General features: G+C 33.8%; 4 protein-coding genes across 4 annotated transcripts; all 4 read left to right on the top strand.

The window, feature by feature from the left end:
- Positions 2,185-2,580, top strand: LOC18596531 (agamous-like MADS-box protein AGL61). The gene has a single exon (XM_018122841.1). The coding sequence runs from the start codon at positions 2,185-2,187 to the stop codon at positions 2,578-2,580; it is 396 nt and encodes a 131-aa protein (XP_017978330.1).
- LOC108662457 (agamous-like MADS-box protein AGL61) lies at positions 4,646-5,488 on the top strand. Its single transcript, XM_018122840.1, has one exon. The coding sequence runs from the start codon at positions 4,646-4,648 to the stop codon at positions 5,486-5,488; it is 843 nt and encodes a 280-aa protein (XP_017978329.1).
- LOC18596530 (agamous-like MADS-box protein AGL29) lies at positions 7,880-8,641 on the top strand. The gene has a single exon (XM_007025060.2). It carries the CDS (start codon positions 7,901-7,903, stop codon positions 8,447-8,449), a length of 549 nt encoding a protein of 182 aa, XP_007025122.2. The 5' UTR covers positions 7,880-7,900; the 3' UTR covers positions 8,450-8,641.
- On the top strand, positions 15,726-16,451 carry LOC18596529. Its single transcript, XM_018122946.1, has one exon. It carries the CDS (start codon positions 15,832-15,834, stop codon positions 16,045-16,047), a length of 216 nt encoding a protein of 71 aa, XP_017978435.1. The 5' UTR covers positions 15,726-15,831; the 3' UTR covers positions 16,048-16,451.

The raw sequence follows: 18,754 nt of genomic DNA, 5'->3' as shown, positions 1-18,754 counted from the left end.
AACCAACTTTAACCACTCCTCATTCAATTAGGTCCCATAATTATTCAGCACAACTGTTCTATGTTGAGAATTACAAGAGCTTCATTGTCTTGGGACAATTCACTTTCAACCGTGACCACAGACAGCCTTGCCTATGCTACTGGTTTTAACATTAATCTTATCCCACTGTTTGTCTCTCAGTTCCCTAATATTGCAAGTTGATTTCTTTCTTTCCTTTTCTTTTCCCCCTCTTCACTTTGGACCAACTTTGTTGAAAGTTCATAATGAGAACTTCGTTCCTTCTCCCTTAAATAGAAAATAAAGAGACCCTGAACAGATATTGGTAGACATATACACACCTTTCCTCTTAAAAAATGCAAACAGAAGAGGTCTAACTTCATAACCTTCTTCAACTAAATTCAGATTTAAGATTAAGTAATAAAGTACTCAAACCTAATACGGATAGTGAATTTACTATCTGAACTCATCTCAAACTGGATTATAGAGTACTCTAACTTTATATAACCAGGTCAAATATCCACGGGTATCTTGTAACAAGATACCATTGTCATCCCTATCTAAACTGATTGGGATTCAAGCTACAAATCTTTTTCCCTCTGACAGTCTTAAATTTATCATATTATTTACATGTTATCAGTGAACGAAGAGATAGTTCTTTTTAATTTAAATATATTAGCATCCAGTTTTAGAGTGCCATTTCTCGTCATCATCATCACCATCACCATCGAACATGCTCCACTTGTTTTATTAGGCATATGAAATGTATCCCAAAAGCCAGGACTTTCCAACCACGCCACCATCAGCAAAGAATACAAGAGAGGACAAAAGGTTTACGTCAGGTTTGGCTTAATTAATATTCTATACTTTGCGACAAAGACCACTGATTATCCTAGTTATTAGTCAATTGCAATTTGCTTTTTCAATTCATCACGTGCATGCCTACTTTACTCTATTAAAAACAAAAGGTTTGTTTCATAAGGTGGTTCTTTTCTCATTACATATTTCACTCTTGGCATCTTCTCTTTGTAGTATTGGAAAACTCTCTCTTGCAGACATAGGCACACTCCTATAAGACAAAGCCCTTTGCCTCCTTATGGCTGACTATGCATAATTGGTTTAGTCGGAATTAGCCCTCATGCCATCTTCACGAAAGCAATAATGAATGAATGATTATTGACAGTATCTCTGGCTCTAATGTTTGAAAAGCTGTACAATACAAAATTATGTGTAGAAATAAGTAATAAGTTATTAAAGTGGTTGGATGGTCGAGCATCTTTTAGAGAGGGCACAGCTGAACTAACCATATTATTTTGTTTTGGGAAATGCTTCCAACATCATCAAATCATGACTCATGTGTTGATTCTTGGAAAAAATTCTATGGACAACAATATAGTAATGAAACCAAAAAAAAAAGGCAGTAGGGTTATAGATGTCTCCCACTCCAACTCAAGTACTCAACTATTGTTATTGTAACTCAGTTTTCCTTTTTATCTAATGCAGAACAATAGTTCATTCTAAATGACAAGTAAATTAATCCCCTCAGGTTTGATAGTTAAGATGAAATATTTATGCTATAATGTTCCATATGCGAAAAGTGGCCCCTTCGTAATATAGCTCTTGTCCAATTGAATTTTCGCATTATAGTATATATTGACATAATATAAACAAATCTAATTAGTGCTAAACCAGAACAGGTAAACGCCAACTCAGTTTTGTGAGGGTTCCGCATTTGTTTTTGCTCTATATACATAGAAATGCAATCATCCTAAACGCTCAATTTGGAAGGAAAATTAAATATAGGAAAGGTGACAACCTAGACAGTTTTCATAGGACCAAATCTTCCCTACAGTCCCTTGCAATGCATTTCATCAGAGTACAGTCATGATATGAAGCATATTCATGAATATGGTTCCTGTATAAGTATCTACAAAATGGATGGTTTTAGATTTCGGCATTGCAAGGAATCTAGGCTCCTTTAGATATTCACTGATAACCTGTGTTTTCCTCTTATAGTTAAATCCCTAGATTGATTATAGAAGAAGAACTGCCATTGCATCCCTTCTTGTGTGCAACTGTGTACATATAAATAGTTAAAATACACCCTCTTCCTTGTTTAAGTTTGATATGCTGAATTCTTGATCGTGGATTTGTGGCAAGCAGACCAAAGCTTGCCAAAAGATTGAAATGAAGAGAAATGAAGATGATGGTGAAAGGTTCATAACATTCTCTGAAAGAAAATCAGGTATTTACAAGAAAGCTATCGAGCTGCACGTCACTTTATGTGGAGATGGAATTGGCATACTGGTGTTTTCATCAGCTGGCAAGCCCTTCTATTATGGCCATCCGTCCATTGAATCCATTACAAATAGGTGCCTGCGCCATAGGAGTTTGCTTAGACGTGTATATGAGATTAAGATTAGAGCTTCTGCTTCGTCCTTGCCTTCAACAAATCCTGCTCAAGCAACTAATCCAATTGCAAGTTACAGGCATGAATACTTCAGAAATGAAGATGACCATAAGAGAAATGGCAACATTTCTGTGAACAAAGTAGTTGGTGTTTATCACTGTGCAGTTATATGAGCATGTATGCTATGGAAATTAAATTATGAAAATAAATAGAATCCTACAATTTATGTATATGAATTAAGAACAATAAAAGAATAAAAAGAATTATCTTCTTCTTTCCTTCAAATTAAAACAACCAAAAGTGTAAAAATACCAAAGCAAGAAGAGAGGGATTGATATTATAGGTGGAGAGAGTTCTGGATTTTGGTTGAAGTAGGCTGCAAACCTGCAACAAATTCTATCGCTTTATGGCCAAAGGACTTCGCTGCTGGCTTCATTGGAACAACACTTTTAAGTCTATAACCAGAATGGCAGTACTGATTTATAGCAATCAAGTTCAGTACTTTCATTTCTATAGATCCAATGAACATGCAACAGCTCCAACAAATAAACAGTGGAGTGGTGATAGGAAGAACTCCATTGAGTACCATCACCAGTCATCATTCAAGCCTCATTCTTATCGCTCCAACCAATGAACTCCATGAAAGCAGGCAATGAACTCACCATTAATTATTAATAAAATTGATACTACATCTTTTTTCATGGTTTTTGCTTTTGCATATGGAAAATGCTGAACTGGATAACCCTGTTCTGTGGGGAGTTATGTTGTTTATTGTGTCTTCCATACAGCAATGCTTCTCTTTTTTTACAATTTCTTTGTAATACATGGCCATATGACTGATATATTAAAAGTACTTCAACACAATGTTTGCATCCAAGAACCTTTTTAGTACTGCAATTTGCAAAAACACTAGAAGTTGAATTATCAGAATAACTCAATGCTTTCATCTATTCCATTCTATATTACTCTGCTGCAAATATTGCACTCTTTCATAGTAACGCTTAGTAGAGATGCAAAACCAGGTTTATTGTGGATGCTACTGATAGCATCATCATAAAGCATTGATAGAAACAGGTAATGCTACAGCCTGACTTTTGCTAAAATTTACAATAACGTGCTATGTAAAAAATTAGAGAGCAGATATTTTCCTCTATGTCCTTGGAGTCGTTTTTCTTGATTTCTTTTGAAGTCCTCCCACTTTTTCTTCCTTTACTTTTTTCCCTAATTCAATCAGTTATTCCAGGGTAAGCCCTCTAACTTTACTGAGTGATGGTACATATCAATTTTTCCTGATACTTTTCAAGATATAACTGACTTAGAATGCACCATGATAAACCTTTTTCAACTTATGATAGCTGAGGTGTCAACTTATGACTGTCCTTAAGAAATACTATTGTTATAGGCATATATAAGATAGCAGCTAAGTAACTTTGAACATACTTGCACTGTCCCTCTTTAAGCACTCATTTTGGCACAGAATAGCAGATAGTAAAAGAAGTAATCCTCAGCCTTGGAAATTAATATTGTACAGGAAAGCAGTGCTGTATCAGAAACTATTTTACTGATAATTAATTTGTTACCATCTTAATTTCTTGGCATCAAAGACAGCTCTTGATTTGTTCACCATTAAGAGGACTCTTAATGAGTCTTCCCCACTGGCAAAGCATGCTCCTAATTCTATCAGTTAAAATTTTTGCACAACAATTATATACTAGACCGGGTAGTTATACAGCGCAACTGCACTGCTGATCAGCACGTTATTTGGCAATGATCGCATCCTTAAAAACACGATCGATGAGTCAAGATTTTATAAGTAAAGAATTTAAGAAACATAGCTACCTACTGATCGGAGACCGGACTCTCAATTGCTAACATGATCCTTGATGAAAAACATCCAATGGATGTTAATAGTTGTTGAAAGGGATACATCATAGTGCCATAGCCTAATGATACATGGTTAATCGCTTATTAGACACTTCTTATATTATATGAGAGAGATGGTTAGTATTAAACATTCTAAAGTGAGAATTTATAGTGCCAATGGAGACATTTGTTCTTCATATGCTAGGAGAGGCAAAGACAGAAAGGAGACAACTAGAGGGCTACCTTATGCATTTAATTTCTTGAGTTTCCCTGTCCTATATATATGCATCTCCAGCCAACAAGACCTTCATCCCAAACAGCCTAGAAGGCTTGTCTAACACTCCTTTCTAACCTTGTTTCTTCTGTTCTCATAAGATGTCAGGCTCTGGCAAGAAAACTAGGGGCAGGCAAAAGATTGAGATGAAGAAGATCGAAAATGAGGATGACAGGTTGATCACATTCTCAAAACGCAGATCAGGGATCTACAAGAAAGCAAGTGAGCTAGCTACTATGTGTGGTGCTGAGATTGCTTTTATAGTTTTCTCACCAGCAGGTAAGCCCTTTTCATATGGTCACCCCTCTGTTGAATCTGTTGTTAACCGCTATCTTAACCAAAACCCCCTTCCAAAAGACAACACTCACCCTCTTGTGGAGGCTCACCGAAAGGTCAGAATCAATACTCTAGCCCAGCAGCACAATGAGCTCGTTACCCAACTGGATGCAGAGAAAGAGAGAGGAAAGATGCTCGACCAGCTGACCAGCGGGAAAGAAACTAAAGGCTGGTGGGAAGCTCCCATTGATCAACTTAACCAGCAGGAGCTCGAAAAACTGTATTTATCTTTTGCGGAGCTTCGCACCAGTCTCCATAGCAAGATGAAAGAGAAGAGTGCTGAAGCCACTTCGTCACAGCTTGCTCCAATGGATCCTGCTCAGCTGACCACTCCATTTCCTGCCAATCCATTCCCTACCAATCTAAATGAGCAAGTTCCTGCTCAGCTGAACGCTCCATTTCCTACCAATCTATTCCCTACCAATCTAAATGAGCAAGTTCCTGCTCAGCTGAACGCTCCATTTCCTACCAATCCATTCCCTACCAATCTAAATGTGCAAGTTCCTGCTCAGCTGACCACTCCATTTCCTACCAATCCATTCCCTACCAATCTAAATGAGCAAGTTTCTGGTTTCTTTCCTCCTGGCTTCGGCCCTGGTCGCCAGTAGTCCCGACCAACTGAAACTATCTTGCGGAATAATAAAGACTACCTTGTTTCGGTAGGAGGAGTTTTCCCCTGCTTGTTTGGATAAGTAAAATCTTTTACTTAAGCCAAAATTAAGTTTACCTTGTTAGTTGTTATTTATCTTTTTCGTATTGATCTTAGGCTGGTGAATTTTGGCACCGCTGAAGACATACATGATCATGTAACCAGCGAACATCAAGTCAATGATCAGTTATAGTATTCCTAGGTTATCTTCCTAGGTCTCTTTCAGTTATGCATCAGAGAACCAGTACCTGCTTATCTTTTTTCATTAAACTGGTGATTATAATGAAGTCTTTCATCCATTCTTATCACTATTACTCCTTAAGAGAAAACTTATCTGTAAGTAAACATTTGAGCTTGATACTAAACATGACTTACATCCGTGGCACCTTCACTCTCAAGATAAACTTAAAATGTTTTCATATTAAGGAAATAGAAAATATATTACAATGGAATATGCTCTCTTTTCGTATCAGGTTTTGCAGCCAGATAAAAATGGGGATGTATAGTTATTACAATCAGTGGAATTTCTGGAAGACTCCTCTGCCATGAATTATCTTAGTAGTTTCCACGTCAGGATTGAGCACAGTTCTTCTCGACAGACAAAACCTATCTTTAAGAAACTAATTATACTGTATGGAATTTATGGTAGGAATCTTTCTTCTAATAAATTTCACACTTCATATGACTCATTGATAATATTATATTGCATGGAAACAGGTTGCATTGTGAATTTATGGTGTTGAATGCATTAATGTAAATGGAATTAAAATAATTGATTTGAAGAACCGCATTCACTTTTTCTTCTCTTTTTTCACCATTCATTAAGTTCCAGTTAATTAGTCATTCGAGTCCTTCAAAAAGGGGCAAATTTCAATAAATAATTTAGGCAAAGGTTTGGGGTTTACTTATTTTAGTTTTTTGCATTGCATGCAACCCAAAACCTTCAGAGCAATTTCCATATCAAAAGTCCCACAGCACCTAGATTTAACCTGAAAATTGGTTTCTACATACGATTCCAGTGGTTTTTTGCTGATATTTGATTCCATTCCTTAACATTAAATGACAAGAAGAACTAAGAAAACCAATTATTGATGCAAAACATAAGATTAACCCTACCACATACCAATCATTAATTGTCTAATTATTGTTAATAATATTACAATTATTCTTTTTATCTATACTAGACTTACATTAATTGTCTAATTATTGATTACAATTGTACCTACTATCTACACTCAGAACATATTAATTGTCTAAATTACTCAAGCTCTTTATTCTAAATCAGGATATTTTGAATAATGGATGTTCCAAATGAGAAACGAACCAAGAATTGGGCATCGTTCATTGTATTAAAAAAAACCAAGCCAAGGGCCACTGACTAGCCTGCTTTGGAAAAGGGAAAATCCCAAGTTTAGATGACTTTTGTTGTTATTTGCTTTTGATCTTTTTTAAGGGAGAAACCCTTCTATTAGTTTGGAAAGTAAAACTGAATAGGATAGGTTACCATTTTAGTAGAAGTTTAGATGGTAAGTGTTTGAATGGCCCCAGGTTGACAACTATGACTTCCAAAATTATGTGTATTTCATTTGTGTGGACCCAAGAATGAAGGATTTATGGTAAGTTTGCCTTTGACACTCTATTTTAAGATGATTGTGCCTGGACACTTAAATATTACAGCAAGTTTTGTTGGTTCTTAATGTATAATTTGTGCTAATTAATTCTTTCTATCAATTCATAAAAGATTGAATAAATGCACACGTTAGCAGTGCCAAGAAAGCACCGTAGTGGGACCACTTGCTTTGAATGAGTTGATTACGCACATGCTGTTCTCTTATCGAATTTGGACAAGCCGAGTTCAAACGTTCTGCTCTTCTTAGCGAGAGTAGCCAAGTGAATTACAAACAAGTTTGGCTCTGAGGCAATGCAAGAACAGTGGAAAACCATGGAGGGCTAAGGGAACCAATCCATGGAGAGCAGTACACCTAATGGCATCATTATTCATTGTACACTGATAATTTTAAAAGAGGGAGAATCCATAAAAATAGTTGAAAATTTAATTGCTTTCTAATATCTGATAATTTTCTCTTGAGAGAATTAAATTGTGCCAGCAAAACAATGTTGAAGTTTCATTATGGCAGGAGTTACCCTAACAAGGAAACATGTTTAAATTCTTACCATAATTAGGAAAAATTAAGAATACATGGAAACAAAGAAGGATATTAATTAGTACTACCTAATATTAGAAACATTTCCAACTCAACAAAAACCTTCCATTTTCGCTAGGTTTTTTCTTATAAATATTGGTCCATTTTAAGAGCAAAGTCATATCCTTTCTTTCTTTCCTCTCAAAAATAAAAATAAAAATAAAATCATGGGCCGGAGAAAAATTGAGATGGAAATGGTGAAGGATAGCAGCTCGAGGCAGGTCACTTTCTCGAAGCGCCGAACAGGGCTCTTCAAGAAAGCAAACGAGCTTGCTACCCTTTGCGGCGCTCAAGTTGCCATCGTCGTTTTCTCCCCTGGAGGCAAGCCCTTTTCGTTTGGCCATCCGAGCGTTGAGGCAGTGACGCAGCAGTTTCTAAATCAGGATACGAAACCAAAAGTTTCTATTTCTGCTCAGGTCGGGTCTCAGCAGCAGGCGAAAGTTGAAAAGCTTAGCCAGCAGCTTAATGACCTTCTCAAGCAGATACAAGCAGAGAAGAAACGAGGAGAGATGCTTGATAAGGAGATCAAGGCAAGTGGAAAACACAAGTGCCAGAAACCCGTCAACGAACTTAGCCTGGATGAGCTTTTGCAGATGAAACAATCAATGGAGGAGCTTCGTGAGAAACTGAAAGGGCGGGTTAGCGAGATTGAGGCATCGTCCTCTTTGCTGCTCCTGTCAAACAATGGTGCGAAAGAAGCTGATCCTGATAATTAAGTAATCAAGTTGATTAAAACGAAAAAAGCAAAGAATGTTGTAAACCATCTCCTATAACCCTGAATCTGAGCATACAAGTAGATGGTTTGTTCTTGAATAGAACTGATCCCAATTTCCCAAATAAATGTGTTGAGGTGATCATTTCTTTGATGGTTTTAATTAGTAATGTTAGCAAATATCTAATTGCATGTCTATCCATGTTCATACATGCTTGAGCAATTTGATATTTTAATTATATATCTTCGTTCATTAGATAGAGCATTATGTTATGTTTCTTTTTTTTCTTCAGTAACTTTTGATTGTTCTCTTCTCAAATATATTTTCCAAAATCATTTCCTTTTTCATTGTTCTTAAAATTTTCCCGACATAACTTTATTTTGTAACATTCTTGTGAATGCTTGCTACTAATTTGTTCTACACACATTCCATCTAAATCTAAATATACAAGCATATGATTGGTTTTTGAATATAAATAATCCCAATATGAGTTCTCTTTCATAGCGTTTTTTTTTTTGATAAATTACCCCCACTCTCTTAGGGTTTCACCTTAATTCATTTTGGATCCATTGTATTCAAAATGAATACTTTGCCCTAGAATCGCCGCCGTTAATGAATTCAATACTTTGCCCTAGAACGCCGCCGTTAATGAATTCAACTCCAGATATTGTCAAGCTTGATAGGGTGTGTGGTGTCACTGTTTATAAGCCTTCGAAGAACTCCCATACCTGCCTAAATGTAGGATTGAAGGACGTTGCCTACTTCCTTGAACCGCTTAGAATCTAACACCGTCCGATAGTACCTAATCCAGCAACGTCCTCGTCACTATCGGCTACCTTGCTTGCCTCTCCTCGAAAGTTCTTGGTTCAACAATACCTAATCCAGTGACGTCCTTGTCACCGTCGACCACCCTGCTTATCTCCCTCGAAAGTGCTTGGCGTGGATTGAGTCATAATCGAATTTGCTTTAATACCATTTGTCACGAGGCCACTACCTTACCCCAAAAAGCTAACCTAATGAGCTGTGTAACGCCACCATTTATAAACCTTCCAAGAACTCCTTTACCTACCCAATGTATTAAGTCTAACTTTATTATTTCTCTAATACATGAAGGGTAAAATGAGTATAAAATTCATGTCACGTCATTAAGTTAATAAAAACTCAAATTATGGAGTAACGGCAAGACTTATGAGTTTTATAAAATATATTATTTTGGGACAAAATTTTTATTTTGAATATTAATGATTCTGAATGAATTAGGTGAAACCCTAACGGTGGGGTAATTCACTGTTTCATTTTTTTCCCACAAGGTAACTCCATAGTTGTTAATCAAAATTTTAATTTTAGTATCAAGTAAAATACGATAAAAATTTTAAAATTAATTATAAATAACATTTATATATGTAAAATAAAAAAATTAAAATATATTTTTTAATAGAATTGAATATTATAAGGCATAAATTGAAAACATGATAATTTTTTAATTTAAACTCTCAACATATTTCTTAATAATATATATTTTAAATAAAATATATATTGTTCATATTGATTTATTAATTAAAAAGTAAAAAGTAAAAAAACTTATAGCACTACAACAAATTTGACTTAAAACAATATATTTTTAAAATATATTACTAAAAATATTTTTAATAATACTTTTTTTATACTTTTTAGAATATTTTTATAGATCTGACTTCACTATATAAATTTTTATATGTATTATGAATAAAATGTAATGATAGAAATTGCATACATTAGCAAAGTCTGTACTTTTTTATATTGCTACCATATGTGAAAAAGGTGAAGCTAAAAGTGCTACACTTTTTAAAATTTCATTATATTAAAACTCAAATTGGTTGCAGTGTAAAAAACATATCAACCATATCATATGATATGCCTTTGTATCGTAAGATACAAATCGCATATCGTACAATACGTTATCCATATTGGATCAACTATGATACAATTATCGATATGTATTATTTTCTACTAGTAGTATATCATATCGTACGATATTGATAACTTTGTAACTCCAAACTCAGATGAATTTCTTAATATGAACTTAATTAGTTTAGATATCAAAATTTATGAAATTATAATATAAATAAATTAAAATTTTTTGAAATTATAATTAAAAATATTTTAAATTAACAATTAAAAAGTACTTTTATATGTATAATCAAATTATTGCTCAACTTTTAATATAGCCAAATGAATTATAGATATTATTCACTCTTAATTGCATTACATAATAATAAAAATCTATAACCTTAGAAAGCATAATCAAATACTTAAAAAACATGGGTTAATATTATTCCAAAAAGGTAAAATCCAACAATATACATGAATATTCATTCCCCATATTTTAAGTGAATAACCACCATTTTAATAAAAAGTGAAACTCATTCCTCCTATTAATGTTTTGGCAATTGTATTAAACAAAGAGATATAGTTAAATGCACATGGTAGCAAAGAATCAATGCAATTTTAGCATAATTGTTTAAATTAGACTAAATGTTCAATTTAGGGTCAAAATTATTAAGTTTTGTCAATTTAAGGTCAAATGTTTTAATTATAACAATTAAGAGTCAAAACTTTTTAAAAAAAAATAATTAAGAGTCAAATATTTTTGGTTCCTTACAATTAAGAGTTAAAGAAAGAGGTGTCTAGCATGTGTAGGACGCGTGTAGGACACGCGCATGACATAGACACTAACTTGGAAAGATAAGAGACAAAAAAGTGGTTTTGTTAGAAAGTCTTTTTTGTCAAGTCAAAACAGTTCAAATTATGGTGTGACATGTTATAATTTTTTCATCATGACGAGTAATAACTAAATTTTTAACATGACATGTAACAATTAAATTTTCAACATGACATATAACAACTACATTTTCAATATATTATGTAAAAACTAAAATTTCAACACAACATGTAACAACTAAATTTTCAACATCACATGTAATAACTACATTTTTCAACATGACGTATGGCAACTAAATTTTCAATATAATGTGTAATAACTACATATAATTTTTTGTCACGTATGATACACATTTTATCCACCTGTCAACTTAGCCCTTAATTGTATAAAGAATTGAAAACGTTTCGCTCTTAATTGTTACAATTAAAATGTTTGGCTCTTAATTGAAAAAGTGCCTAAATGTTTAACCCCAATTTGAACATTTAACTTTTAAATTAAGCATGCCCAAATGAATATTATATACTATGTTATAACAAAATTGTATACTGTATTACATGATCAATATATTTTAAATTAAATTGGTATACAAGTGCTCGAGAACTTTCAAATTTTTTTATTTTGGTGTATCGGTGATACTTATGCTAAAAGAGATATTAGTTAAATCTCAAAAATGACAATTTCATTTAAAATTGTACCTTTTTATTTGAAGGAGCTAAGGTTCTTATTAATATAATTAATTTATCTATTTTTTTAATTCTTTGCAAGAAATTATCCTTGTTATTATTTAAATGGATATGTATATTTTGGTAACTACCAATGTCTATCAATCTTGACACTCGTATTAATTAAATGGTCGGTATTTGATTCTAAGAACAAACATAGTTCAACCTTGAATTAAAAAAATAGTTCAACATTTAAATTGAGAATCACATATGAAGCTTTAATACTTAGATTGAAATTAATTAAGGTTCTAACTAACCACCAAACGTTAAAATTGATCTGCAAAAGGGCATAAAGATATATGCAAATGAAATGAAAAGAAGTGATTATTTATTTAAGAAAGAGCTTAATAATAAAATATTTTAATTAAATTAATAGAGATAAAAGGGATATGCATGATTTTCATATTAGAAAGATTGAAAAAAAATTAAATTTAATGGCAAAAATTATATGCTTATAATAAGTTGTATAGTTTTAGGCATTTTCAAATTTCAAATATAAAAATAATCTTTTAGTTGGATTTGGTAAGTTATGTAATTTTAGGTATTATCTTATGCATCATGAAAATAAATTGTCCATTAAGCACTCGAGTCAACATACTTTATCTGGTTATATCAAAGACTTCAAATATTTAACAAGCCCACAGCCTAGATGCAGGCAAGCATAGCTAGTACACTAAAACTTTTTTAGGCCGAATTAAGCCCATTAATTAGCATTTGATCCATTAGTTAATCCAACTTAAAATTAGCACTTATTGACTTGAATGAACACTTTATAAAAAAGTCACCACCAAGATTGAACAGTCCTAAGGGATGATTTTGGTGGCTCTAAAAGATTACCGATCTGTACATGCTGTCATGCAAGTTAATTATAGTCTAGTCAGCATCGTTTTGACAGCAAGAATTAAGTTTGTTCTGCGACTTTGATTTCGGACATGTTTTGCAGCAAATGAAGAACATGTTACATGGTAAAGCAGCACTGTCAAAACTTGCCTTGATTTTGCAATTGCAAATACAAACAAGCAGCACTTTTTAATCAGTGATGGGAAGATTAAAAATTGTACCTGATGACAGTACTGTTGCATGGCAAATTGGCAAGGCAATAAGCTGCCATGTGCATGCACCAAATCAGTGAGTTTCTGAGGCTTTTGATGAAGCATGCCAAGTCAAAGTTATATTAAAAAGGTGATAAAATGATGGTGTCCTAGGCTTTGGAAGACCAGGAAAGGGCCATACGGCTGGAAGCTGCATAGATTATGGAGACTTGAATTGGTAAAATAAATGGGCTCATGCTCATCCCTCCCCTGCTTTTTGGGCACAGGCGCTGGCATGCAATTTGTTTAATTTGAGCATTTTCTTGAAACTGTTGGCAAAAGGAGTGACCAACTCTATCACGTTTTCTGTTTGCATGGTCTACATAAATTTGTTTACACTTAATAAATGTTTCCTCACCATCTTTAGAACGAGCCCTTTCTAGTTACTTACGGGGAAAAAGGATCTTTCCCCACTTTATTGGTGACGATGCTCCTTGAGACACATGGCTGTACAGATAGAATTCATTGGACAGCAAGGTTTTTGTGACATTTCTTCTTGTTTGGTCAGATTCTTTAGCATACCATTTCTTTTTGCAGCTAGTAATTAAAAGAAGCATACATGGGTGAACTCTAACAACATTATGGTCTTCTTCCTCCAAATCTGAAATTCTTTTCCCATGTATCCACAAGCCCTTTTTTGATTTGCTCAGATTCAAATCCATCCAGCTTACATTATGCCTGCATTAGCTGGTTTTTTTTTAAACCATGCATTCAAATATAAAGTTTCCATAAAAACAAATATGAGTTGGAGCATCTGTAAGCTTGGTATACATATGGTAAAATATGAAAAGGAAACAAAAAGATTATTCCCCAATCTTGAAAAGTGAATCTTTGAAAGAAAATATATGCTTATGTATAAACCGACCTAGTACGGCATCTGGAACTAGGATTGAAACCTTTATTCCTCCATAGACTTTACACTCTAGCCCAATCAAGAAAGAGTAACCAAGTCGTTTGTTGGAGATGTGAACCATTGGCATTAACATCAATAACCATCAAATTAATTGACAGAAACCTATAGATTCTGTTTTTGATGGTTTCCAGCAGCTAAGATTCGATTTGGTGCTGCACATTCTTCAGGCACTAGCCACTGATTAACATTTCTGTTAATAAAAAGTTGGATTTGTTAGACAAATGGCCATGAAAAAGAGCACTTTGAAAAGGTGAACCCATAACCTTTTTTTTTTTTAACTCAAAGGTCACTCTCAAATTCAAACACTATACTTACAATAGAATCTGACCAACAAATTATCGTTGAATTGGAAAATAACAAAAAAAAAATCATTTAAGTATCACGCATTAATTCCTCTTTGTTGATGCAAAGATTGTTCAACAGCCGGCTACGAGGCATCGGTGCTCTTACTTATTAGTCAAAACATATTGATGTCAAGATTGTTGAATTGCATTCCATCTCATAAATGAAAACACATTATATATAAAATTATAATATAATCTTTAACTATTAATGATATCGCAATTTTTACATAAACACTTTTAAAGTGAAAAATTAGTAATGTTAATTTAATTAAAATATTTGTTTTGATTATAAAATCAAAAGTATCCTTAGATTTTACTTTAATCTAATCCATTAATTGAGTAATTATAAAGACATCCTCATTTACAGTAATGAAACGCATTTAAAATTTTATTTTGAAATACTTTCACAAAAATCAAAACCTAATTGATAAAGAAAAAAACTTCTTTCTTTATCAACTAAATTGACTTTTGTGAATAATTTAAATAAAATTATACTCTACACGTTGTTTTCAAACTTCCGAAGTTCTTTGTTGCTTTCTTCTCCTTTCGGTAAGATCCCAATTGCCCCGTATTCAAGTATTTGGTCCCTTTTTTAAAGCTATAGCTGGAAATAGTTGTGATTATCAAATGGAATAATATTTTTCCATTTTGTTTTTTTTTTAATTATTATGTGACTTTTCTTAGCTTTATAAGGAAAAATGAGACGTCCAAGCAATTTATTTGATTTAAGGACATTTCTTGATGAATGACTATAAAGACACAGAATCCACAAAGGCAGCCACATCATGGAACAAAAATAAAGAAGAAAAGTAGGTTCTTTCACACCTCCTTCTTCTTAAAACGGATCAAAATTATTTTTCTTAACACAATCCGTTCTTTCTAACGTGACATCACATTCCAATTGTCACAAATTTATATTTATAATCTAGAAAACATATTTAATAAATAAAAAAAATATTTAGTTTTATATAATCAAAACCCGTCTTATTTCTTCTTCCCGTGACATCAAGCACAAGGATATTTCAACATGAAAGGCAATTTTTTATTGAATTTTAATCAAGTATATTTAGTAATTGAGTCACGATAAGCTACCTGTATTTGAGGTCAAAGTCCAAATATAATGCTAATACAGAAATACGACCACTACTACTACTATTCTTACAAAGGAATGGAAGGAAAGGAACATTCGATTTCAAAGACAAACAGTCCACGCGCACGGGGTGCTTTCCCAGTTTCTTCCCTTCAACATGATGATGGGCGTGGAGACGGAGAAATTTTCCATTCCAATTTACTTCCTCCACTACCGCACTGGGAAATAGCAAATTAAAATTGAAAATTCCATGAGGCCAGGACCCCCCCACGTTCCATACCAATACGATTTCTGATTTTGACTCACTAAAACGCGGGGCGGTTGGTCGTCTCAAGTTTACCAAGCTACCCTCCCCGACTAAAATTAATCCCCCGTCTCCCACGATTCCTTTTATTCGTGTACTTCTTAAACTGAACTTTTCTTCTCCAATATATAACTGCCTCGAGACTCGTCTTCCTCTCCAACCAAAGGCCAAAGTGCCAAAAAGGAAAAAAAGAAAAAACAAGAAGAAAAAAAAGGAAGTGATGGGTGGGACGAAGAGATGGGTGTTGTTCAAGAGGCTGATAAAGAAGGAGTCATGGAGGTGGAAGTTTTTGGGGTCTGCTTTCAAGTGGAAGAGGCTAAACATTCAGCTTTCCTTCGTTGATGATGTGCTTTTCCGGATTGCGTCGGTTTTAGAGGCTATTTTCTTGGTGGCCACTCTCTGTTTCTTCTATCTTTGTTGTGGCTGTCACTTTTGACAGCGGTATATGTATGTATCTGTCTTCGTTGTTCTTTCTTCCTTTTCTTTCTTTCTTTGTTCCTTTTTTTTTTTTCCTTCTGGGTGTAGTAGTATTCTGAGTTCTGACCTGGGTTTTGAGAGGGAAAGGACTGCATGGTGGTTTTCATGGAGAAGAAATTGCTTTTCACCATTATGTGAGCTTTGAATTCCAGGGTTGAAGGGTGGTGGAAAACTGGAGACGTAGAGAAGAAAGCTAACTTGGTCAAAGCTAACTTGGTAACTTCCACCTTTGTTGAGGAAGTTCTTGTGCTAATTGCACGAGTTTCTTAATGTATAAAGTTAATGGTGAATTAAATTAACCTCTGTTGGAGAAATGATCTTAATGGTGAATTAAATTAACCTCTGTTGGAGAAATGTTCTTTCTTTCTCTTTCTCAGCTTTTCTATTTGTTTTATAAAGTTCCATGAGTGTGGTTTTCCTCTTTGAAAAATGGTGAATACAAAGGAGGAGACACAGTCTTCTCTGGCATTTATACAAGATTGATTGAGCCACTTTCAATTTCCAAATCTGAGTGTTTATACAACGACGCCTGAGAATATATTTATATAGATGGCTGGCTCCTTGAATCATTGATGGAAAAAGCACATGTTCTTGATTGCTTTTATAATTCAGAATCCTGGATTGATGTTATACGGTAGCTTTAAGTAGTAGGGCATTGCAATGCATTATTGATTAAGCATTCTTTTTCTTCCTTTTGCTATGAATAAATTCTTAACCATGCTAACCAAGGAAATGCAAGGAATTTTGCTGCTTACTGTGATACTGTTTAAGGGATAGAGTTGCCGAATTCACCAAATTATGACTTACGAGTTGCCTTATGCAGGACAGGAAAATTTTGTTTCCTAGGGGAAACAGGACTATAGCAACCAAATTTAACAAAAGAAACGAGACAAAGGCAAAGGCAAGCACCTAGGAGCAAAGCCAACTGCTCTCATGTAGCTAGAGGGCCTAGGATCTCGGGACAATCGAAAGGTCTGAAGCATTTGATTTTTAAGCCCATGTGCTCGTTCACAAGCATTATAGGTACTTTTGAAGTTTGCAGAACCTTTACCGAAAAAGGCAGATAGAGCTGAGAAAATCCCTTGCACGTTGCCACCAATAATTGCAATGAAATTGCGAACTCCATGGTTCAGTGAGTGCGTGGATATCTGGCTTGTCTGTGTTAGACAAAGCAAAGTTCCAGCCCAATTGCTAAAACCTAACCCAGTAATTAACCAGGTCGCTTGACGCTTTCAAAAAGTAAATTTTCCACTTAACAACCCAAGCAATGTGACACCATTAGCACTGGCATGGGTTTTGGTTCCTCCCCTGTTTGCTTTAGATATTTCAGAAAAGTACCCAACTAGAACTGTAAGATGGAGGTTAATAATTTTTTAAGTATAAACTAGTTAACTAGGCAATAGCTGAGAGATATGGGCAGGTGGCTTTACGTGTCCAAAACAATCGTCGATGAAGACAAGGAGACGCGACAATGATCTCAGCATCCTTTTCTAGAAGAGACGGGGGCTCCAGGTAACGTGTGAAGCTGAAGAAATGGTTTCGGTTAGGTGTGCCGCATTGTCCTTACTTTCCAAAATAAACAACAAATACATATATATAATGACAAAATTCAGGCTTAGCTGTAACCTGTAAGCCTGTAACATGAGACTATAAAATTTTCCCCCAGGAGAAGAAATAGAGGGGGCACATACATGAATACAGTATTATAATCTTTGACAAAATAAAGCAAAGAGTCAATCTTGGTCAAAAACAATTTAAGTGCCCGATCATAACCGATTAATAAGCAATTGGATGATCCTCCTAAGTCCTAAAGCTGTAATATTTTGTTGCTTACCGGGATTCTTTTCAAATGTGCGGCTCGATCGAAAGAGACAGCTCAGCGACTTATACATTTGCCTCGCATTTACACTGTACTTTCTTCCCTAGTCAATATTGATCTTGATAGATAGGTCAATTGATTTTATAGTTTAATACCGAGCCAGCTCAAAATTGGATAATCCTTTACCTTAGCCCTTAAGAAAAACCAAATACTATGATCTGAACCTTAAGAGTGCTGTTTTAGTTGGCATGCTCACAAGCCTTCCAAACACTTACATTATATGAACACTAAGGTCATGTTTGGTAGGTGGAATGGCTAAGTCATTCCCCCTCTATTCCTTACAAAATTTTATCTCCTTGTTTGGTTTGCTCTTGGGAAAGGAATAGTCATTCCAAAAGGAATGGCTATTCTTTAAAATTAGGCAAAAGCTTGGAATAGCTAATACCACCATCCCCTATGGTATTAGCTATTCCACACCTATGAGAATAAAATTTATACATTTTGGATTAAAATGTCATTGTTTATTTTTAAAAATTACAAATTTAAATTTATAAAATTAATATTTTAAATTAAAATATAAAAATATTAATATTTTATATTTTAATTATAACATATTTAAATTATAAATAAAAAATTAGTATTTTAAAATATTAATTTTTAAATTATTAAGTGAAATTTAAATTAAAAAATGAAAAATGCAAATAGAGAAAAATAAATCTTATTATAATAAAAAGGTTAAGTTATTAATTATATATTATAAAATATTTTGAATTTAAAAATTAATTAAAAGTATTAATATTTTAATCATAATAATATTTAAATTATAAATTAAATTACCAATTATTAA

The sequence above is a fragment of the Theobroma cacao genome, chromosome 6 (genome assembly GCF_000208745.1).
Source record: "Theobroma cacao cultivar B97-61/B2 chromosome 6, Criollo_cocoa_genome_V2, whole genome shotgun sequence".
NCBI lineage: Eukaryota > Viridiplantae > Streptophyta > Magnoliopsida > Malvales > Malvaceae > Theobroma > Theobroma cacao.
Note: the sequence above shows the minus strand (reverse complement) of the source record. Positions and strands in the feature narration are given on the sequence as shown.